Genomic DNA, 25,000 nt, shown 5'->3' on the forward strand with positions numbered 1-25,000 from the left:
TGCACTAACAACTAACAAGATATTAAATGCGGAAAAGAAAAGAAAAAAAGATTGGTAGTTTTGGTAACACTTCATTTTAGTATCCTTGTTACATGTTACATGTAATTACTGTAACTATAAATTGTGCATAATTACATGCACACTGTAATTTTTTGTGTGTTACATTTACGGTAAAAAACGGCAGATGTTGTTACCAGAAATGTACCGTAAAAAATACGGTAGCAACATTTTAGGTTTTACACACTTAACTTAAATTTACAGTAAAAAAAATTATTTCAGTATCTGATATAATGTTACTTTACCGATTTATTGAAGTACTAATATCTGTTTTGTAACACACTGATAACCACCAATCACAGCGGAGATGAGAGTCACATGATCAACCAAAGCTCAGCACAAACAGCTTTTCCACAAGAGAGTTAATTCTAATATAGAAGCTGGGCAGTGTCACTCACACACACACTAAACACCATCAATAAACTTTAATTCAACAACATTAAATGTAACATAAAACACATCACTGATTAGAAAAACTATGAAGAAACAGTTATTTCAACAAAAATACTGTACTTTTACTGTAATACTACTGTAAATTATACAGTGTTCTTGATCACTTCCAAAAACTGTCAATTTAACGGTATTTTACTGTAAAATTACATTAAATGTACAGTTCGATCTATCACAGTTATTCACCGTGTATAGCACGGAAACTTTTACCGTTAAAATCACGATAATTTTTACTAACCCTAAACCAATACATGTAGTTCATCATTATCACTGTAACACAGACACCTTCAAATAAAGTGTTAAGGCATGAAGTAATGTTCACAAATCAGACCTTATTGTAAAGTGTTACCAATATTATTAACGTTCGATGATTTGATGCTCTCGTGAACTCACAGCACAGAACCCACAGGCTTCACTATAAACCATATTTATTCTCATGAATCAAACATCATAACTGATGTCCTCTGTGTGGCATTTTCTTTATTCCGGTGAGTTTTGTTGATGTTTTCTGAAGATGAGGGCGTGACACAACCTGACGTCCGCCTGGTTTTACTCCATTTGAAGAATTGTGCCGAAATGCTGTAGAGTTTGATCGGATGCACAGCTTTTGACATTGACAACAAAAGATATGCCAAGTCTATGTGTTCTGCTCATTTCCTCTGTAAATTACGGGACGTGATGGTGAACAAATATATTTCCCAGAGAAACTTTGTGTTGGTTGAAACTTGAGCTTGTGTTGTGTTTTCCAAACCTCAGATTAGACAAGAACGTTCAGTGGGGTTCTATACAGAACTCTATAGAATTCTTGACTCGATTCTAAAGAAAACTTTAGCTTCTATATGAGGAGAACCGTCTTAAATGTTTCCATGTGACTATAATAGACTAGTATTATGCAACATTTAGTTATTTTGTTTTTTTGTCTAGTGATAAAGTATGTTTACGAGCTGTTTAATCCATTGAAGATTATTTGAAAATGAATTTAAACTTATACTTTAACAGTAACTTTAGTGCACTCTTACTCTCTGTAGAACCTTAAAGGGTTCCGTCAGCCGCGCTTCAGAAACAGAACTTTTTAGTTTTAATTGACTGTGTTCTAATTCATTTTTAATTCAATTTTATGAGTTAAACAGCTCGTAAACTTACTTTATCACTAGAAGAAAAGAAAGAAACCGTTCATTTGCAACCTTTTTAGCAATAAAGAGTTCTCGGTAACACTTTACAATAATGTTCATTAGTTTACATGAGTTACTGTATTAACTAACATGAACTTATAATGAGCAATACATTTGTTACTGTATTAGTTCATCTTTGTTAATGTTAGTTAATAAAAACCCAGCTGTTCATTGTTTGTTCATGTTAGTTCACAGTGCATTAACTAATGTTAACAAGATTTTAATAAAGTAGTAAATGTTGAAATTAACATTAACAAAGATTAATAAATGCTGTATAAGTGCAGCTCATTATTAGTTCATGTTAACTAATGAACCTTATTGTAAAGTGTTACCGAGTTCTTTAATATAGAGTCATGAACCCTAGAGTTCTACACAGAACCCCACTGGACCTTTTTTCCAGCATCATGTGATTTCTCAGTTTGTTCTGAACGGTCGTCGAGTAAAGTAGAGATGGACAGCCGACAATCTGCCCAAAACATGAACAGAATATCTAACCTGAGGATGATCCTCCTGTCTGCGCTATAGAGTCCAGTTCTGATCTGTGTGGATGTATTCAGATGAAACTGTAGTTCTCCTCAGGTGTTCTGGTAATGTGTGTGTGTGAGAGAGCGTACACTGGAACTTCAGTGTGAGAACTCTGAGATGTAAAAGTGCTCATAATGCATGTTCCTCCTTTACTGGCGTTTAAAGCATCCCATAATGCACCTGATGAATGTCCAGCGTGAGGACTGATGTTCTTCCCCTGTTTTACTAACATTCTTACATCAAGATTCGTTTACTAGAGAAGCGAAATGTCTTGAGTTTGTGCTTATAAATGTATGAAATATCTGCCAGTGGAGTCAGAAAAATGACCTTAATTCAGTGGAAAACAAGATTATTTATCAGATGTTTGTTCTTGTTTTAAGCATAAACTCACTTAAATTTGATGCATTACTCAGTTTTAAAGGGGTAAGGGTCATGACATGGAATTTTCTTTATTAGTTAAGGGTCACTTGTAATGTTAACAGTTTTTTGCACATAAAAAAAAAGTGGAAAATAATTTTTAAGGTGTGTCAGTAAACACGCACTGTTATGATTGGCTAACGTCACTGCATAGGAAACCGTATCAACACACACTCCTATTGCATTCATAGATATAGATGTGCCAGATTCAGCCATCATCAGCTGAGCTAGAGCTCAAATCGATGTATTTGTACAGCACTGTTCACAACACACATCATTTCAAAGCAGATTCATCATTTCAATGCCACATTACAGTTTACAGTGATCTGATATCAGAGGGAACTGTCCAAGAATTTCAGAAATGAAAATGCATTAATTTAAACAATGTAATAATTTAAGGCGGAAACAATGAGCTCATTGAAGTAATGAAAACTTGTTTGTTAACAAATGATTATGACATTTATAAATCTATTGCAGATGTAGATATACAGTACCTGTGTGTAACTGTGTTTGCAGACACTCAGTGCACTTGCACTCGAGTGTTCACGAACTGGTGTTCAGTATGGCGAACGACTTACATACAGCGGTCCATTGAAACACACTAATGAGACATCTATGTTTATACATCTATGATTGCATCTAAGAGTTTGGAAAACATTATCCATATAAAAGCATAATTTCCAGACAAAGCATTATGAAATCATTCACTCATTCACTTCAGATTCAATGCAGTCGCTGCTTCATCTGTCGTACACTGTGTCTCAGTCAAACGCTCCGAACAAACGTATAATCCTGTGATGTCATTAAAATAAAGCATACGCTTGTGTCTGACGCCGGGATCTTCTGAAGTCTCTACAGACACTCAAACCAGATGTTTAAAGCCGCATTATTATGATTTACGGCTTATTAATATAAACGCGCGATTAATCGAATAATGGCTTAAATGAACACTACTAGGCGATTGGTCGATGTCTTGCTCTGGAGGCGGGCATATGCAAATTTATTTGCCCATGTGACGTCACAAATCCCGCAACACTTTTTCATAAAAGAAGAATGAGTATAAGTTTCTAAATATCTGACGTCTAGCACAAATACAAGCACAAACTATTACAAACTGCATATTCATCAGCTGATACAGGAGTGACTAAACTCTAAACTCTGAAGTTCAACACTGTCCTGAATCCCCTCCACATCTTCTACTGGAGTTTCTTTAGACATCAGACAGATTCCATCAAGTGAATTAATCTGGGATGGATTTAGGAGTCCGAGTTGCTAAACGAATGAAATCAGCAGCTTTTGGCTTTACAGGAGAGTCCAGAATCTCGTGACCTTATTATTCCCAAACGCGCTCGTGTGTGTGTGTGTGTGAGAGAGACTGAAATCTGGAAAGCTTTGGCTTATGGTGACCTACATATAGTGGCACGTTTTCTTGTCTTCCACTACTGTAATGATGTGGTTGTGTATAATAAACACGCATGATTCAGCATTAAACAGCAACATCACGCCTGATGTGAGCCGGTTCACAGGGTCTAATGAAGCGCTTGTGTTGAAGGACAGATGCTTTATTAATCCCATGTTGAGAGATGCTTGTGATGAATCATCAGTTCACTGTTGCACATGCATTACTATATATATTCGGTTTTAATGACCCACAAGTTCGATTAAACCATTAAAATGTGAGGAAAATATTTTTAATTTTTTTAATATGAGGGAAGAACAAAACACTAAACATGTTTAGGGTGAATTTTGATGAAATTATTTGCCAAAAAATACATTTTAATTTTTTACATTTTATTTTACTATGCAACAAAATGCACAGAAAAACAATAATCTGAGAGGAAAAAGCAAACACTGACTACAACATAATCAGTTATTAATATTTGGTTGATTGTCTTGTTTTTGCATGTGTTCATAATTTCTTTGCCTGGACAAAAATGATGTTGCACAATTTTTCATGTTTCATTGCGTTATTATCACTAATAAACAATCGACTCCAAGCACAACTACACAATATGACTACATAATCTTTAATAATATTTGAATAGAGGGTGAAGATGTCAATTCTTCTAGTCTGGATATCACTTTTGGACACTACTGTGCTTGAAAATGTATATATTTAACATTCCATTTTGACATTGACATTTTTTAAAATGATTATTATCATATTTTGCCATTATGGTACTGAGAATTTAGGGCCAGTTTGCTGCTTAATGGTCCTTAAAATAGGCAAGAGGTTTTATTATTTTAGAGTGAAATATGAGCTAGTCATGTTCTTGACAGGTTTTATAACTAGTGAAATGTGCTGTGTGTGTTTTCCCATCATGAACAGACGCACCATTTCATGTTATGCATCTCATGCATTATTTCATGCACATAAAAGCATGCTTTGCACATGCAGAGAGTTTTTAACGGCTCTGTTTTTCTCATTCCTGTCAGATTCATTTAAGCTTTAGGTAGAGCTAGAATATATGAATATATGCAGAAGCATATCCTGACTGGAGTGACGTGTGACTTAGTTATTGTTTATTTTTTTATTTCGTTTATTTATCCTCACATTGACTTCAAAGACTATTATTATAAATATATTATATTTACTCAAGCATTTTCGTTAATGAGAAATTCGCAAAATATCACAAAGAAGCAAAAAGTAGTTTTGCATGTAAAGTAGAATTGACATCTTCACCCTTTATTCAAATATTATTATAGATTTTGTAGTCATATTCCATAGTTGTCGATTGTTTTATTAGTGATAATAATGTGACGAATTGTGCAACACCATTTTTATCCAGGCAAAGAAATTATGAACACATGCAAAAATAAGAGAGAACTGGCCAAATATTAATAACTGATGATGTTGTAGTCAATGTTTGCTTTTTCCTCTCCGATTTTTTTTTTCAATGCATTTTTAGTAAAATAAAACCGTAGTTTGCATTTTTTGCCACATACCTTACCCAAGTTTAGTGTTTTGTTCTTCACTCTTATTTAAAATATTTACAAATTATATCAAATATTTTCCGCATTAGTTCGGCAAGTGGAAATTAAGCTTTCCCTCATTGCACACTCTGAGTAATTTTCCAAACCCACACTGGGATTTTAGTATTGAACTGTTGCTTTGTGACACATTGGGTTATTATGTAACGTTTCCTCGATGACTTTCTGATTCCGTCTCACACACTGATTCTGGTGTGGATTCATAATGGGAACAGCACTGGGAACAGCACTGGGAACAACAGTCGTTTGATATTCCGCTCATAGTGGTGTGAGGCGACCTTTTCATGCTCTTCGGTTCAATCTCTGCGTAATGTCTGCAATTATAGTTTAATGGTTTGTTGAATAATTGTGAAATTATGCAAGAAAAAATGAAGATTGAGTCTGACGATGAAGTATAAATGCTACAAAAACACTTTCGGTTGGGTTTAGCGAATTCAGCAAGTCGAGCATCATCTATAGGAGAGATCAACAGTTCTTGTGACAAGACAAGAAAAACACAATGCAGTGAAAACAATGAAGTGTTACTGTGCTTTACAGAATGGCAAATTACAGTTATTTGTGTTAATATTTTATTGTTTGTGTAGCACTATGGTCAACATTGTTGTATTATTATGCGCTTTATATTGGAATTGGAAGAACTGCAATATAATAGACACAGTTAGTTAATGGGAAACTCATTTTGTGTTTCCATTTGCTCAAATAGCAAAAGAAAAAATCAACATTAGTGTTTCCACAAAGCATTTACTATTTATTATTATTATTTGATGCCATGGTAATATAACATATGTACATACATTTCAAAATACTGCAGAAACATGACAACACGTGACGTTCTGTTCACGTCCTGGACTTATTTGTTTTTATGGCAACACTATTGCCAAACCGAATCTGGTACAGAATACGGATCAGATCTATCGGAAAATTCAGAGTTTACATGTTGTAATTATGAGTTCTACAGGACGTGAACGCTTTAACAAGTCTGAGTAGCGTGAACGCACATTGTTTTCAAAAAGGTTTCCCACGAACACACTCCTCTCGCCTGCTATTGGTCACACTCACAGATAGCCCCGCCCCCAAACCCACGCCATTGGTTAAGCCCATTTCTGGCGCACTATCTTTTTAACGCTGTATCTTTTTAACGCTTCGAAAACATCCTGTATTATAGAACAAGTTTTATGTTTTCTTTATATTATTGCTTTTTCCTTTTCTCTGTATCCCCACATGTTCCTGTTCATTGTTCTGTATTATTTCTTTTTGTACTTAACCCTTTCATGTGTTTTTATTGCTCTTAGGGCATGAAAAACAAGAATTGATTTTTATTTTATTTTTTTACAAATTTTTCAAAGAGATCTTCAGATGTCCACTTGAGTGGACAGCATGCGGTTGGTTTAAACTGAAGATATACTGTATTAAATAACAGACAATAATCAAACAGATAAAGTATGTGAATTTAACAAACTAATCAATGCAATTATATCAAATCATGTGAAAACTATAAAATATATACAAAAAATATAAATGCGAAATATTGCAAAGGCTTCATACAACTTCATACAAGTTGCACTTCGCATATCTTTGATATCAGAACATGAGGACGTGATTCCATCAGAATTTTCTACAGCCTGTCAAGGTACAACTGTGGAAACCACTCAGATGCTCCCTCCTCCAGTGCATCAGAGTATGGAGATTTATCCTTATTAGCTGATAATTCTGATTATGTACAAGATGGACATGCACATTTCTATCATAGCCCTCCTCTGAGAAAACCTAGCGATACGTTTTTTCAGTCTCATCTGAAATGATCAGTGTTGGGGGTAACGCATTACAAGTAACATGCATAACGCATTCAGATTACTTTTTTGATGTTACAAGTAAAGTAATGTGTTACAAGTAACATGCATTACCTAATCAGATTACTTTTTGAGCTAACAAGTAATTAACTACAAGTAATGTGCATTACATAATCAGATTACCTTTTGATCTAACAAGTAATTAACTACAAGTAACATGCATTACGTAATCAGATTACTTTTTGATCTAACAAGTAAAGTAATGCATTACAAGTGTCATACATTATGTAATCACATGACTTTTTTCGATGTCAATGAAAATTACATTCTAATAATACAACTACATTTATTTACAGTAAAAAAAGTCACTGCAGATTAAGTTTTAAGTTTCAAAAACAATATTCACATTATAATTATGAATTGTAGCTGAAATATAGCCATTGCATGCATGACGTCCACTACAGTGGACATGTGATTGATCAGAGTCAATCTAAAATCAAAACTTGGAAAATTTTACTGTGATATGACTTATTAGATATTGCTTGATGCTGCAATATATTTTTTACCTACAAGAGTCTCCTAGGATAGAAGGAATCAGTGGATATTCTGGAGCAACTTGGCATGTCTGACTGACCCTTGGCCATCTTGGTTTGGAGGGGGGAAAAATCGAAACACAAAGGCTTGCCACTTGGTTGCAATTTATAGGATGATGCACCAGGGTCCAATGAAGAGGCTGATGTGCAACTTTGCCATAAAAACCCGTGCAAATTCAAGAAAATGCTTTTTTAATAGCTGTCCACTGTAGTGACCACTATGCGTGAAAGGGTTAATTAAAAAACCTGGACACGCTCAAACAGAACGCGCGCTCACAGTCACAGGTGTTTCTGTTCATCATCCCCAAACATCTCTCTCTCTCTCTCTCTCTCTCTCTCTCTCTCTCTCTCTCTCTCTCTCTCTCTCTCTCTCTCTCTCACTCCCTTCATCTCCGTTTATCCTCCTCCTACTCTTCACTGAACGGCCACGCGCTTCTCGGTTCTCCCCAGTCTCGCGCTAGTGATGACGCGACCTCTGCACGCGCACGAGCATGCATTCATGAACCGTGGACATGTGAGATTAGATGGAGGTCCATCAGCTGAGATCTTCGTGCTCAATGACTGCTCTGTTTTACACTCCTCTCCATGCAATCCCTCGCTTTATCAATCGCTTTCTCTCGCGCTTCATCATCTCGCGCGCCGTTTCCACCGCGATGGGGAATTAACTAAAGTTGTCGGAGAGCGTCAGGAGATGTGAAGGATGTAATCTGAGGGAATCAGTCATGCAGGAGAAGAAGAAGATGAAGAAGATCATCCCTCAGGACCTGCTATCAATCGCTCATTTCTAAAACATTTCCACCGACACGCTCGAGGATGAAATCGGAGTGAGTTCGGATCCATGTCATGATGGACGTGTTCAGTTTCGTGAGGAGGTGAGTCTGCAGGCACGCGCGAACATGCACGGGCTTTACATGATTATTATCATATCATGGGTTTGACCTGTGTTTTAATCGCGTGTTTGACTGGATGATGAATATGCAGAAGTGAAGATGATGATGTCACGGGAACTGATGATAACGCATCTGTCGCATCTTCTCATTCACTCAGTCCTGATGCCTTAAAATATCAGAATATGACTTATTATGAGAGCTTCTGCCTCTCAATACGAGGATGACAATCAATTAGGGAACCTTTAGAAACAGCAAATCACTTTACGATATGGGGTTGTCAATAACCGATATCCATAACCATATATATATATATATTATACATACAAATTCTGCATTTAGAGATTTTAGCAAGTAGCCTATGTAGAAAAACTGCATTTTAAATCAGAAATTTGTGCATTATCCAATGTCTGTGTAGATTTGGTATCAAACTATATTGATGACACACACGCCTATTGTGCAAATCAATAATAAAGTGATACAAATAATCGCTCCTATATCACAGAACATGTCAACCTGTGGACATATGATACTGATAATGATGTATTGCTACAAGATATGGAATCACTTCATTTTACTGAGACATTTAAGACATCTTGCAACTACACACATATATATATGTGTGTGTGTAAACGTGTGTGTGTGTGTGTATATATATATATATATGCACATAATTATTGTATAAATTAAGCATTAATGTATGTAGCTAAATCTTTTGGCCTGTTGCTGTATTATTTATGATCATAATAACCGCCCGATTCTGCATGTATTATCAAACTCATATATGTTGATCACTGGAGAATGGTGCTGGTGATTTAATTCGTGTCCCTCATATATAAGCCGGACGCTAAGCTCATTTCATCCCTGTGACTCTAAACTCGAGAACCTATTTGGCTTGTTTGATTTTTCTTGATTTTATCCCGGCTAATCCTCCTAAAGGATTGGACTCTGGGTCCCAGTGGCGTCGTCGCCTCGTCCAGCGTTTATTCTGCACAATAATCATCCAGATTATACATCTATAGAACAGCTCTTTATTTCATCTGGCAGCTTTATGCAGGAGAGAATGGGTTTGTTCTGTGTGAATGGGAGGATCGAGGCCTTCAGGACTGTTCCCAGTGCTGTTCCCAGTGCTGTTCCCAGTGTTCCCAGAGCTGTACCCAGTGTTCCCAGTGTTGTTCCCAGTGCTGTTCCCAGTGCTGTTCCCAGTGCGGTTCCCAGTGTTGTTCCCAGTGCTGTTCCCAGTGCTGTTCCCAGTGCGGTTCCCAGTGTTGTTCCCAGTGCTGTTCCCAGTGTTGTTCCCAGTGCTGTTCCCAGTGTTCTCAGAGCTGTACCCAGTGCTGTTCCCAGTGCTATTGCCAGTGCTGTTCCCAGTGTTCCCAGTGCTGTACCCAGTGTTCCCAGTGTTGTTCCCAGTGTTCCCAGAGCTGTACCCAGTGCTATTCCCAGTGTTGTTCCCAGTGCTGTTCCCAGTGTTGTTCCCAGTGCTGTTCCCAGTGCTGTTCCCAGTGCTGTTCCCAGTGTTGTTCCCAGTGCTGTTCCCAGTGTTCTCAGAGCTGTACCCAGTGCTGTTCCCAGTGCTATTGCCAGTGCTGTTCCCAGTGTTCCCAGTGCTGTACCCAGTGTTCCCAGTGTTGTTCCCAGTGTTCCCAGAGCTGTACCCAGTGCTGTTCCCAGTGTTGTTCCCAGTGCTGTTCCCAGTGTTGTTCCCAGTGCTGTTCCCAGTGCTGTTCCCAGTGCTGTTCCCAGTGTTGTTCCCAGTGCTGCTCCCAGTCTTGTTCCCAGTGTTGTTCCCAGTGTTCCTAGCGTTGTTCTCAGTGCTGTTCCCAGTGCTGTTCTCAGTGCTGCTCCCAGTGTTGTTCCCAGTGTTGTTCCCAGTGCTGCTCCCAGTCTTGTTCCCAGTGTTGTTCCCAGTGTTGTTCCCAGTGCTGTTCCCAGTGCTGCTCCCAGTGTTGTTCCCAGTGCTGCTCCCAGTCTTGTTCCCAGTGTTGTTCCCAGTGCTGTTCCCAGTGCTGTTCACAGTTTTCCCAGTGCTGTTCCCAATGTTCCCAGTGCTGTTCCCAGTGTTATTTCCAGTGCTATTCCCAGTGCTGTTCCCAGTGTTCCCAGTGCTGTTCCCTGTGCTGTGCCCAGTGTTTCCAGTGCTGTTCCCAGTGTTCCCAGTGCTGTTGGGATTGCAAGTGTGTTGTGATGCTTGGAATGAGAAACATTTTATGTCGATGTTGAAACGTTTTAAATGTTCAAATTCTGCAAAGCTCTCTCATGATTGTCTTAATCACCAGCATCTGCACAGATAAACTCGTTCATTATTTACTCACCAAAACCCACATGATGTTATTTCTCTTCCTTAACATGAAATGAGAAATACTGACACTTTCTGACTACACACTTCTAGCGATCTTGACTCCTAAAAGCAGCCATACAGGGTCTAACATCTAGTTTGACACTGTACACGCTCTAGTGTTGTAGTGTCAAATCCTGTAGGGCTGTAGGCCCCCCCCCCCATTTTATAAATAAAAATAATACTTTGTAAAAATAATACTCTGTTAATAATAATAATAATAAAAATATATATATATTTATTTTATTTTATTTTTTATTAATAGTAATTATTTTATTAAAATAAAATAAAAATGTGTACTTCAAAAATATTGTTATTATTAACAATATAAAAAAAACAATATTTTTTATATTTTTATTATTATTAAAAATAATAATTATTATTTTATTATTATTATTATTTAAAAAAATATATAAATAGCAATAATATTTTTTATTAGTATTAACAACAATAATAATTATGAATAATTATAAATTATTATTATTATTATTATTATTATTATAAAAATGTGTATTTAAGAAAAATTCAATATTCATTTATTTAGCAACATCACGATATTGGTTGTATTTGGATTAATTGTGAAGCCTTATTTTCCAGCTTGGATAGAGCTGTCATACGTATGACTGAAAGAAGATGTTGGTCTCTGCTTTGTCATCTGTGGTCACTATGAATTAGTGCTCGTGTTCTGAATCTGAATCATGAACGTCTGGAACATGTTACGGCTGAATAATGACAGAATTGTCTTGTAATGTCATGTGATCTTTTTGAAGCTTTATAAGCCGTAATCTGCCGCATTCTTAATCTCCTGAAAACAATAGCTCTTGCATAAGGAAAATATTGGACTTGAGGGATTAAATTAACGTAATGATCGAAATGAATTAAGTTGATCAAATGTCACCAAAGGGCGAATGCTTGAGTGTAAGACGCCGTGTAAAAGAGAGACGAGTGCATGTGCGGTGTGAATGCTTGGACTTTGAAAGGATAGGCTGAAGGTTAAAGAGCGCTTCATCTTATTTATAAGACAGTGTATGAAAAGAAGCACTTTGGAGAGTTATGAAAGCATCATCTTTAATTCATGCATCTCTTCGCTGCTGGAGAGAACTCGCTGGAAAGATGATGCCTAAAATAATTAAAGTGCGCATGAATCCTGTTTCCGTGAGGAGAAACGGCCTTGAACTAAAGACGGATGTCAGAAATGCACTGAGGATTATGAAGGATATCTGTTTATGAACTCAACCGAGGCTCATAAAAACCATAAACTAGTGATTTTACTGAACAGAAGACAGTGCTGTTGCTTTAGCGGAGCAGCGTGTCAGTGATCGTCTGTTACGCTTCAGTGTTTCGAGAAGTTAGTGTACACCTGCGTTTCATATCATTCATTCGACCAGATAAGACACATATCTGTTATGCACTATGATTTTACAGATCATATTTTCATGTAAAGCAGTTATTCTTTCCTGCTATAATATGTCAGCAAATTAAAATCACTTGTTTAGTGATGGTCATATTCAGTGTATTCACTGTAAAGCCGAGCTTCTATGCTGTAAAACAGAATCTATTTATATGTATAAAAAATCTATTTGTGTTGATTAAGTGACAATAAATCGATTCATTAATCAAAAAATTAGAGTTTTGTCATCCTCATGTTGTTCTAAACTGATGTTTTAGCCATGATAATCTTGCCAAAGATATATTGACCTATTAATTAATTATGATGCTTTCATGGCGTTTTTTTGTCATTTTTAGAGGACCATCACTATATGAACCAGTGTTATTTTAGTTTAACTGGCATATATATATATATATATATATTTTTTTTTTTTTTTTTTTTTTTTTATCAGATTTATTTTTCATTTTAATGTTAGGAAATTTGTGAGTGTTTTTTATCATTTTATTATATAGATTATTTTTTTATTTTTTTTAATACACTGCGTTTGTAAGATTTGGTGTCAGAATGCTGTTTCTGAAAAGTGTCCTCTAAAGCTTGCTTGTGTTTGTGTGACGCTCTTGTAGTTTCAGTGAAGGTCTGATGAGGGCAGCGATGATCTCAGATCTCAGATATTAATGCCATGCAAACGGCTTTATTTTCCTCCGGCCTCAAACAATGACAATCATGACTGCAATTATAATCGCATTTATCAGTTTCATCAGTGCAAATGCTTTTTTTAATTCTCTGTTAGATTTGTGCAAATGAAAATTAGCAATTGCTTCACCTTTTTTTGTGCTTTATCTGCTGTAACAAAACAGCGCTGCACAAATAATCCGCATGAAAATCTCAAAAATGAACAAAAATAAAATGAAAAATAAGACTACATTTAGCTCAGAACTGAAGCCTATTTTTATCACAATTAAAATGACAATATAGAGAATCAACACAGAGATTAATGATAATTGCAAAAAACTGGTAGGAAAATTCCCAAATGCATGAAAATAATGAGAATTAGGGGAGAAAATGTGCATGAGAATATGTAATGCAATGCATGCATTTATGCGAATTATTGGTTTTGGTGACCTAAACACATTCTTGACAGCTTTCAGGAGATGGTTTGATGCGTGCTGAAGGTTTTAGGGTCAGTTATTACTGCATGCATGCTCTTCTGCTGCGTGTTGTGTTTCCATGCGACTGCTCTTTAAACTCCTTCATTGTTCACACAGGAGGGACAGGCTGTGCCAGACAGAGAGAGATGCACGTGCAGAATATTCATGAGCTCAAACGCCACAAACTTCTGTTAGAAGCGCTCAGATTTTACATATTCCTCACCTCAACGGTACAAGCACTCAAAGCAGACGCAAAGCCTCGGCTAAAGCTTTTCAAGTCGTGTTGCATTATGAATTGCTCTTTGGCATACACTACATTTCAAAAGTTTTTTGTGCTCTCTTTTTTATGTGTTGTGTCCTGGAATAGAAGTGAAGCTAGCTTTTGCACTTCAGGTCTTGTGTTACGGTGTTTACAATCCTTAATGCAAGATGTACTACTTTTATGTAAGGGGGAAACAAATGTGGCTTTAGTTTCGCTGAAATACATTTAAAATCACCTTTTCTGTTTGTTTCAAAAAGGATAAATAGTAACTGCAACTTTGTTGGAGTCGGTAAGATTTGTCTCTGTTTCTGAAAGAGCCTCACAAAAGCTGCATTTATGTAATCAAAAATACAGTAAAAATTGTAAAATATTACAATATAAAAAAGCAGTTTTCAGTGTGAATATATACTAAAGTGTAATTTATTCCTGTGATCAAAGCTGAATTTATCTGATCAAAAATACAGTAAAAAATGTAAAATATTATTACAATTTAAAAATGCTGTTTTCTATGTGAATATATAGTAAAGTATAATTTATTCATGCGATGAAAGCTGAATTTTCAGAATTTACTAATACATAATTAAAATCAAAAGTTGTATCTGTTAATTTTATTTAATGGACTAACATGAACTAACAATGAACAGTTATGTTATTATTATTATTAACTAGAAACAGAGATTAATAAATACTGTAACGAATGTATTGCTCATTGTTAGTTCATATTAATAATGCGTTGTTAAGTAATAGAACCTTATTGTAAAGTGTTACCAATAAACTTTATATTCGGTTTTTGGCAAAATTAAAACTTTAATTTCGGATTTGGTGTTTTAGTAAAAACTTTAGGGGTCCAAATGATCATTTTATGAAAACAAAAATCCCCCCAAAAAATTCAATATATATATATACACTCACCTAAAGGATTATTAGGAACACCATACTAATACTGTGTTTGACCCCCTTTCACCTTCAGAACTGCCTTAATTCTACGTGGCATTGATTCAACAAGGTGCTGAAAGCATTCTTTAGAAATGTTGGCCCATATTGATAGGATAGCATCTTGCAGTTGATGGAGATTTGTGGGATGCACATCCAGGGCACGAAGCTCCCGTTCCACCACATCCCAAAGATGCTCTATTGGGTTGAGATCTGGTGACTGTGGGGGCCATTTTAGTACAGTGAACTCATTGTCATGTTCAAGAAACCAGTTTGAAATGATTCGAGCTTTGTGACATGGTGCATTATCCTGCTGGAAGTAGCCATCAGAGGATGGGTACATGGTGGTCATAAAGGGATGGACATGGTCAGAAACAATGCTCAGGTAGGCCGTGGCATTTAAACGATGCCCAATTGGCACTAAGGGGCCTAAAGTGTGCCAAGAAAACATCCCCCACACCATTACACCACCACCACCAGCCTGCACAGTGGTAACAAGGCATGATGGATCCATGTTCTCATTCTGTTTACACCAAATTCTGACTCTACCATCTGAATGTCTCAACAGAAATCGAGACTCATCAGACCAGGCAACATTTTTCCAGTCTTCAACTGTCCAATTTTGGTGAGCTCGTGCAAATTGTAGCCTCTATTTCCTATTTGTAGTGGAGATGAGTGGTACCCGGTGGGGTCTTCTGCTGTTGTAGCCCATCCGCCTCAAGGTTGTGCGTGTTGTGGCTTCACAAATGCTTTGCTGCATACCTCGGTTGTAACGAGTGGTTATTTCAGTCAAAGTTGCTCTTCTATCAGCTTGAATCAGTCGGCCCATTCTCCTCTGACCTCTAGCATCAACAAGGCATTTTCGCCCACAGGACTGCCGCATACTGGATGTTTTTCCCTTTTCACACCATTCTTTGTAAACCCTAGAAATGGTTGTGCGTGAAAATCCCAGTAACTGAGCAGATTGTGAAATACTCAGACCGGCCCGTCTGGCACCAACAACCATGCCACGCTCAAAATTGCTTAAATCTCCTTTCTTTCCCATTCTGACATTCAGTTTGGAGTTCAGGAGATTGTCTTGACCAGGACCACACCCCTAAATGCACTGAAGCAACTGCCATGTGATTGGTTGATTAGATAATTGCATTAATGAGAAATTGAACAGGTGTTCCTAATAATCCTTTAGGTGAGTGTATATATATATATATATATATATATATATATATATATATATATATATATATATATATATATATATATATGTATGTGTTTTTTTGTTTTGTTTTTGTACAAAAATCATACAGGTTTGAAACATGAGGATGCGTAAATGACAGCAAAGTGTAATTATGGTAATTTCAGAGGGAATGAACGTTTGTATTTCCTGTTTGTATTGTTATGAGCAGCTCTGGCCTCGGGCTTCAGTTCCGGTGTAATATGTGTGTGTGAAACGCTCATTAGCAGCTGTGTGTGTGTGTGTGTGTGTTATTACCCTGTCATTAGCAGTGGTGTTTCCCAGCTGCTCCGATGATGCTCGGGATTCGGGAATAACAGGGCGGATTCAGTGTTTCTGTTGCGCTTTAATGACGGCCTGTCAGGATCAGTGTGAAGAGCCTCCATTACTGATGGATATAAAGACGCCACACTCACTCAGTGTTTCTGAAGATTCTTAAATCAAGAGACATTTACTGGAGAAGCCACTTTTATTACTGTGTTCAACAGTGCAGGATTGCAGTGTTTATTTAAAGTGCACTACTATGCTATTTTACAGTCATCCAAGGTCAAAAAACACTTTAATGTCCTCATAATCTCCACTGCAGCGTCAGCTCTTTCCTCTCAGTGTCTCAAACGCTTCCATTGAAGATTCAGTCTCTCTAAACCCCGCCTCTCTCAGAGCTGCTCTGGTCTGATTGGTCAGACGACCCAGTCTGCTTTGATTGGTCAGACAACCCAGTCTGCTGTGATTGGTCAGACGACCCAGTCTGCTGTGATTGGTCAGACAACCCAGTCTGCTGTGATTGGTCAGATGACCCAGTCTGCTGTGATTGATCAGATGACCCAGTCTGCTGTGATTGGTCAGATGACCCAGTCTGCTGTGATTGGTCAGACGACCCAGTCTGCTGTGATTGGTCAGACGACCCAGTCTGCTGTGGTTGGTCAGACGACCCAGTCTGCTGTGATTGGTCAGATGACCCAGTCTGCTGTGATTGATCAGATGACCCAGTCTGCTGTGGTTGGTCAGACGACCCAGTCTGCTGTGATTGGTCAGACGACCCAGTCTGCTGTGGTTGGTCAGACGACCCAGTCTGCTGTGATTGGTCAGATGACCCAGTCTGCTGTGATTGGTCAGACGACCCAGTCTGCTGTGGTTGGTCAGACGACCCAGTCTGCTCTGATTGGTCAGACGACCCAGTCTGCTGTGGTTGGTCAGACGACCCAGTCTGCTGTGGTTGGTCAGACGACCCAGTCTGCTGTGATTGATCAGACGACCCAGTCTGCTGTGATTGGTTCGATGACCCAGTCTGCTGTGATTGGTCAGACGACCCAGTCTGCTCTGATTGGTCAGACGACCCAGTCTGCTCTGATTGGTCAGACGACCCAGTCTGCTGTGATTGGTCAGACGACCCAGTCTGCTGTGATTGGTCAGACGACCCAGTCTGCTCTGATTGGTGAGATGACCCAGTCTGCTGTGGTTGGTCAGACGACCCAGTCTGCTGTGATTGGTCAGACGACCCAGTCTGCTGTTGTTGGTCAGACGACCCAGTCTGCTGTGATTGGTCAGACGACCCAGTCTGCTGTTATTGGTTAGACGACCCAGTCTGCTGTGATTGGTTAGGTGATTGGTTAGATGACCCGGTCTGCTGTGATTGGTTAGATGACCCAGTCTGCTGTGATTGGTCAGATGACCCAGTCTGCTGTGGTTGGTCAGATGACCCAGTCTGCTGTGGTTGGTTAGACGACCCAGTCTGCTGTGATTGGTCAGACGACCCAGTCTGCTGTGATTGGTCAGACGACCCAGTCTGCTGTGATTGGTTAGGTGATTGGTTAGATGACCCAGTCTGCTGTGATTGGTTAGATGACCCAGACTGCTGTGATTGGTTAGATGACCCAGACTGCTGTGATTGGTCAGATGACCCAGTCTGCTGTGGTTGGTTAGACGACCCAGTCTGCTGTGATTGGTCAGACGACCCAGTCTGCTGTGATTGGTTAGATGACCCAGTCTGCTGTGATTGGTCAGATGACCCAGTCTGCTGTGATTGGTCAGACGACCCAGTCTGCTGTGATTGGTCAGATGACCCAGTCTGCTGTGATTGGTTAGATGACCCAGTCTGCTGTGATAGGTTAGATGACCCAGTCTGCTGTGATTGGTCAGATGACCCAGTCTGCTGTGATTGGTTCGATGACCCAGTCTGCTGTGATTGGTCAGACGACCCAGTCTGCTGTGATTGGTCAGACGACCCAGTCTGCTGTGGTTGGTCAGACGACCCAGTCTGCTGTGATTGGTCAGACGACCCAGTCTGCTGTGATTGGTCAGACGACCCAGTCTGCTGTGATTGGTCAGACGACCCAGTCTGCTGTGATTGGTCAGACGACCCAGTCTGCTGTGATTGGTCAGACGACCCAGTCTGCTGTGATTGGTCAGATAACCCAGTCTGCTGTGATTGGTCAGAAAGCAAACGCTCATTTTCATATCTGAATCTCAGCTCTTGATCTCAGTGATACGAACAGTGAGGATGGCGTGGGTTTTAGCGTATCAATCTCAGAAAACAGCGTCTTCTCGACACGAACAACACGAGCCAAACTCTCCCAGTCTCAGATACACTACAGTGGTTGAGGGCGGGGCTAAGAGACGCTGTTCGCCGGCAGGAAAAGCATTCATGTGCTAAAGCTGGAGTTCATCGTCCCTGATGGTTCGGTATCATTAGCACTACAGTAAAGCACACAAGTCTCCAGACTCGAGTGTGAAGCGTCTGAGATATTACCTGACAACAGCCCATTTGCAGGAGCGAGACGAACTCCTTCCCCAGCCAATCCTCCGCTTCTCACGAACATCTGACCTGGACTCCTCATGTCTCGGATCTGTGATTGTGGGATTCTTCCATCTGTGCGCCGGTTACATCATCTCGACTGCATGCTGGCGTGTTCGGGGCTTTGCTGTAATCTGCCTCTGCTTCGCATCGCTCTGCTGAAAGAGTCACTATAAGCCATCAGCAATTTAGAAGGAATGAAAGTGCGGGATTTTACTATTATTGGGTCACGGGTTCGACAGCTAAATTGCTGTTATTAAATCAAATAAAGCCTTCTGTTCTGTAAGTGCCTGTTTGAGAGACAGTGTTTAAATAGACTATAGTTTTCCTCTTGTGTCACATTTAAAAAAAAAAAAGGATAAATGTTATATACCGACTGACAGTGATTTCTACTGATTTGCACTGTCAAAATAAGATCAATAGGAACCCGTGAAATCTGTTTATTTCGTTTCTTTCTCTTTTTTTCATATTTCGTGGTTTCTTTTTTCATTTTTCTGTTTTAATGGTTTATTTAAATGTAAAAATGAATTAATTAGTGGTTTACTTTTTATATAAAAATGCGTAATTATTCCTTAATGTTTTAATACATATTATTATTATTATTATTATTATTCTTTGAGAGGTAATAACTTACAGTAATATTTTTCTGTCATAATTTCTTCAAGTTAAACTGAAACAGGAAGCTAAGGCGGGACATATTGAATGGCTCCTCCCCCTTTTCAAATAGCCAATAGCGTTTAGTTTCCCTCACAGGCTGACAGCACATGGAAGCGAGCGCTGATGATACACTGGATTCAGTAGTGGAGGATTCATTCATTTCATTCTTATCCAGTGTACAGTTGGACAACGGAATAAAACTGGAGCGTTTGAACACACTCCAACACACACTGCTCTGTGTCTGTCAGCGGTCGCTGTGGTCAGGTGGTGTTTATAGCAGAGGGGGCGGAGCTTTAGATTCTAGAGAGCATTTGATTGGACAGAAGATGTGATGAGACGCAGTGATGTCATAAAAATCCCTGATCCATTTTAGCGGAAGTGAGAGACTAAGTTTTGAATGCTTTATCTCCTAAATGAGAATTTTGCCATTGTTTTGGAACACACCAGCTTATTCATAACCTTAAAGCTAACATATTCATACTAAAAGATAAAAAACTAAAATATTGATTCCAGTGTGTCTTTAAGAGCTGTGAGTCTGTGTGTGTTTCTGCTGATAGTTTCCTGAACTTTTATTCTGGCGTGTTGCGTTGAGGAGCCGTGAGTTTGTGTGTGAGATGCATCATTAGAGGAGAACCGATGTGTGTTAGTTACTTCTAACTCTCCGTGCCACATGGACATTAATATAATACAGTTTTCCCCACATCTGCAGTTCAAGCGTGTGTGTGTTCAGATGAAGAGGGGAATGGACACGCGACTGAGGGAACATGATGAGCTTCTCTCTCAGACTGAATTATTGATTCGGCTCATGCATGAGCGATCGACTTCATGTGCTGGAATGTGTCCTTCACTGGGCGAACAAAAAACATTAAGTAATTACAGCGAGACGAGTCTGAGATATTAAACATTTAGCGATTGTATAATGCTGTTATTGTCAAGGCTTGAACAGCTGCATGTAATAATGTCTTCAGATTTGTCATTTAGTGAGGTGGGAAAAGAAAAGCTTTTCTGAAACCCACATAATTATATAATATTATGTTGTGTAATATATAATTAACATTAACATTTTAATGTATTTGATTCATTTCAGTGAATTGATTCATTTGAGTGATTCATTGAATCATTCAAATGAATCGAGTTGCTGAAATGAATCAATCATGAAAATTCTAAATGATTCAGAGTTTTACGTATTATTTTGTGTAGTGAAATTAAATATGCACTTAAATGCTGATGTTTTAGATTTGGCTGTATTTGTATTTTTAGTAGTCGTATTTAATGAAAGTGTTTAACTCAGTGATTTTTGTTGCCGATAAAGATTATAATATAAAATAGATAAACATAATGGTATAATAATAACACTTTAACTCAAGGTTTCATTAGTTAACTAACAATGAACTTTAATCCCAACATTTACTAATACATTGTATGTGTTAACATCAGTTAACTAACATGAATATTAACACAGGTTAATTCATGCTGTGGAAATATTGCTCGTTGCTGGTTAATTCTTTCACTAATGTTAATAAACGAGAGCTTATTATTTATGAAGTTCCATCAGGAGTTTTAATGCTTGTTAAGCTTTAGTTTCCTACAGTTTTCCTGTGGGATTCGCACTCACTGTCCGGCTACTAATTAGCTGGAGATATTAGTTTGATTGTCATTCGCCCTCTCACAGCCTCATTCCGCTGCCATGGCAACGGATCCCAGTTTAACAGCTTCATTTGCATGTCAGTCATTTCAGTGCTTAGAAAATGAATGACTTTCCTTCTGTCATTATCGTTAAGCTTGAACGAAACGTAAGATTGCGAAGTTCACAGGATCATCAGCGAGGAAATAGGGATGGACAGAAATTAAATATCATAGTGACTATTAAGATCAATATTCATATCAGTGTCATTTTAGTATGATTTTGTATAATTTATTATTATATTTTAACATTTAATAATATGTAATATTATATGTAAAATACCCATTTTAGGTGCTTTTTAATATTTTAGCTTTCAGTTTATTTTTTTTGCCATTTTAGAGCTTAAACTTATAAATAAAATAATAAAATAAAATTGCTAAGGCAGCATTTCTACTGCATAATCACAAACTAATTCGTTTAAGTTTATTATGGTAGTTATTCATATATTTACATGTATTAATGCATTTTAGTAATTTTGTTAGGTGCTTTTTAATATTTTAGCTTTATTTTAATTTTATTTTTAATAATTTTAAACTTATAAATAAAATAATAACATAAAAAAATGGCCAAGGCAAAATTTCTACAGCAATTTCAGTTTAATTGTTTATTTTTTTCATTTAATATTTATATTTATTTTATTTCAGCCTTATTTCCATCACCAAAAATATAACAAAAACTATATTTTGGAAAGTCAATTAAATTATCTTTTCATGTAATTATTACCTCTCTTTATTTCCCACATGATAGAATCATGACAAAAATACAGTAAAACAGTGAAATATTATTCCAGTGTAAATCATCTGTTGTCTATGTGAATATACAGTAAAGTGTAATTTATTCCTGTGATCAAAGCTGAATGTTCAGCATCATTACTCCAGTCTTCAGTGTCACATGATCCTCCAGGAATCACTCTAATATGATGATCTGATGATCAAGAAACATTTATGATTATTATCAGTGTTGAAAACAGTTCATATTTATGTGGAAACCATCATACATTTTATTTTTCAGGATTCTTTAATGAATAGAAAGTTCAAAAGAACAGCATTTATCTGAAATAGTCTTTTGTAACATAATAAATGTCTTTCTAATAAAAGTATGAATTTGATTTGTTGACCCCAAACTCTTGAGCCGTATATATTATATACCGTCCGCAGCTTTAAACATGAATAATCCACGGTATTTGAACACTGACTCTTAGTGCACTAGTGTTGAGCACATGATTTATTAATGCTCCACGAGGGGCTTGTGTTTCTCTGTCCGGTACGGTTACTCCCAGAAATCCCCATCCCGATCCAGTGGAGTTAAAGAAGCGGCGTCGATGATAAAACACGCTAATGACGGTCCTGTCGGGGAAAATGGAAGAGAGTCTTGCTTGTCTGTCGTTCTGTTCTGAAGACTCGGCGTTTGACATTGTGAGTGAATTATTCTGTTTATGAGGAAACTGATCACTTTACATGCGGATCTAGTGTTCGTTCTCTTCATGTGTTCTAATATTTGTGCTGTATAGAGTATATTGTGCATCACACACGTCTTTCTGCTTAAAGCGAGGATTGAAAGCATTGTCTGCGAGGCCAGTAATGTGTTTAAAAGTGTGTTGTACTTATGGGACGTGTATGGAAGCTTGTTTCCGCCACAGGATCAAAACTTGCGAGTTTACATCCACATTTGTGACATTCTGACTGTTTTTCTTGGAATTCTAAGAGTACTTATCCTCATAATTTTAATTCATTTTGTTGGGAAATGTAGTCTTGTGTAATGTTGTTGCATCATGATCCTGAAGAAACAGCATCTCATTCCAATGTATACATGCTATATAGAGTAATGACAAAATGTACTTGACTGGACTGGAATTCTACGTTTACATCTTGCAATTTTGACTTTTTTCACATAATTCTTAATTTACTTAAAGGAGAACTCCGGTCAATTTTAACATTGAGCTATTTTTTTGTACATTTGGAGTGCTGTCAGTACAGAGAACAACGACAAAAATCGGTGTTGCCTACACCGTGTGATACTCTTTTTAAAATTTGCACCCTGTTGACTTCAATGGGGCAAGTTTTAAACCTGCTTTTAGCCTCTTAACATCCTTGATGTGTCATTACAAGTGCACAGGTCATGTGAGTGATTCCTTCAGAGTGAACACGGGTGAATCTGACTGCAGTAGATGTGAAAGATATGAATAAAAATGATGTTATTTAAGCCAGCGCAAATACCTGTATTTACATCCTGTTTTCGGTCGAAGTCCAAAGTAGTCGATTGTCGAGTTCACGCAGTTAGTTAGTTACCTATGATCACGCGCGTGAACTCGGCAATCGACTACTTTGGACTTCAACCGAAAAACAGGATGTAAACACAGGTATTTGCGCTGGCTTAAATAACATCATTTTTATCCATATCTTTCACATCTACTGCAGTCAGATTCACCCGTGTTCACTCTGAAGGAATCACTCACATGACCTGGGCACTTGTAATGACACATCAAGGATGTTAAGAGGCTAAAAGCAGGTTTAAAACTCGCCCCATTGAAGTCAACAGGGTGCAGATTTTAAAAAGAGGATAACACGGTGTAGGCAACACCGATTTTTGTCGTTGTTCTCTGTATTGACAGCACTCCAAATGTACAAAAAAATTAGCTCAATGTTAAAATTGACCGGAGTTCTCCTTTAAAGCAATTTTGATTTTGCTGGGAATTCTAAGTTTGCGTCTCACAATTTAGATTTTTTTTCCCCCTGAATTTTAAATTTACTTAAAGCCATTTTGACTTTTTTCAATTAATTCTAAATTTACTACTTACAATTCTGACTGTTTTTCCCAGAATTATACGTTTACTTCTCGAAATTTCAACTTTATTTTGTTCGGAATTCTAAGTTTACTTCTCGCAATTTTAACTTATTTTTTTCATAATTTTAAGTTTACGTCTCACAATTCAGACTTTTTCCCCCCTGAATTCTTAATTTACTTAAAGGCATTTTGACTTTTTTCACTTAATTCTAAATTTATTACTTACAATTCTGACTGTTTTTCTCGGAATGATACGTTTACTTCTCACAATTTCAACTTTATTTTGTTCGGAATTCTTAGTTTACGTCTCGCAATTCGGACTTTTCTCTGAATTCTAAGTTTACTTCTCACAATTGTGAATTTTTTTGGAATTCTGTGTTTACTTCTCGAAATTGTAACTTATTTTTTTCATAATTCTAAGTTTACTTCTCGCAATTTCAACTTATTTTGCTCGGAATTCTAAGTTTACATCTCACAATTTAGACTTTTTTCCCCTGAATTCTTAATTTACTTAAAGCCATTTTGACTTTTTTCACTTAATTCTAAATTTACTAACAATTCTGACTGTTTTTCTCGGAATTATACGTTTACTTCTCGCAATTTCAACTTTATTTTGTTCGGAATTCTAAGTTTACTTCTCGCAATTTTAACTTATTTTTTTCATAATTTTAAGTTTACGTCTCACAATTCAGACTTTTTCCCCCCTGAATTCTTAATTTACTTAAAGGCATTTTGACTTTTTTCACTTAATTCTAAATTTATTACTTACAATTCTGACTGTTTTTCTCGGAATGATACGTTTACTTCTCACAATTTCAACTTTATTTTGTTCGGAATTCTTAGTTTACGTCTCGCAATTCGGACTTTTCTCTGAATTCTAAGTTTACTTCTCACAAT

General features: G+C 37.4%; 1 protein-coding gene across 5 annotated transcripts in view; it reads left to right on the forward strand.

Moving 5' to 3' along the window:
* The window catches only part of frmpd4 (FERM and PDZ domain containing 4), a 95,238-nt gene that overhangs the window by 24,582 nt on the left and 45,656 nt on the right, over nucleotides 1-25,000 (forward strand). For 2 of the 5 annotated variants that reach the window (XM_079881824.1, XM_079881825.1), the window contains exon 1: nucleotides 8,373-8,867. The exons of 2 other annotated variants lie outside the window; for them this stretch is intronic. In XM_079881824.1, coding sequence (XP_079737950.1) covers nucleotides 8,839-8,867 — 29 coding nt within the window. In that variant the 5' untranslated portion in view covers nucleotides 8,373-8,838. Of the gene's footprint in view, nucleotides 1-8,372; nucleotides 8,868-25,000 lie in introns of those variants that run through there. One more of the 5 variants, XM_079881827.1, reaches the window with a different exon arrangement.

Source organism: Squalius cephalus (genome assembly GCF_949319135.1).
Source record: "Squalius cephalus genome assembly, chromosome: 9".
Taxonomy (NCBI): Eukaryota; Metazoa; Chordata; class Actinopteri; order Cypriniformes; family Leuciscidae; genus Squalius; species Squalius cephalus.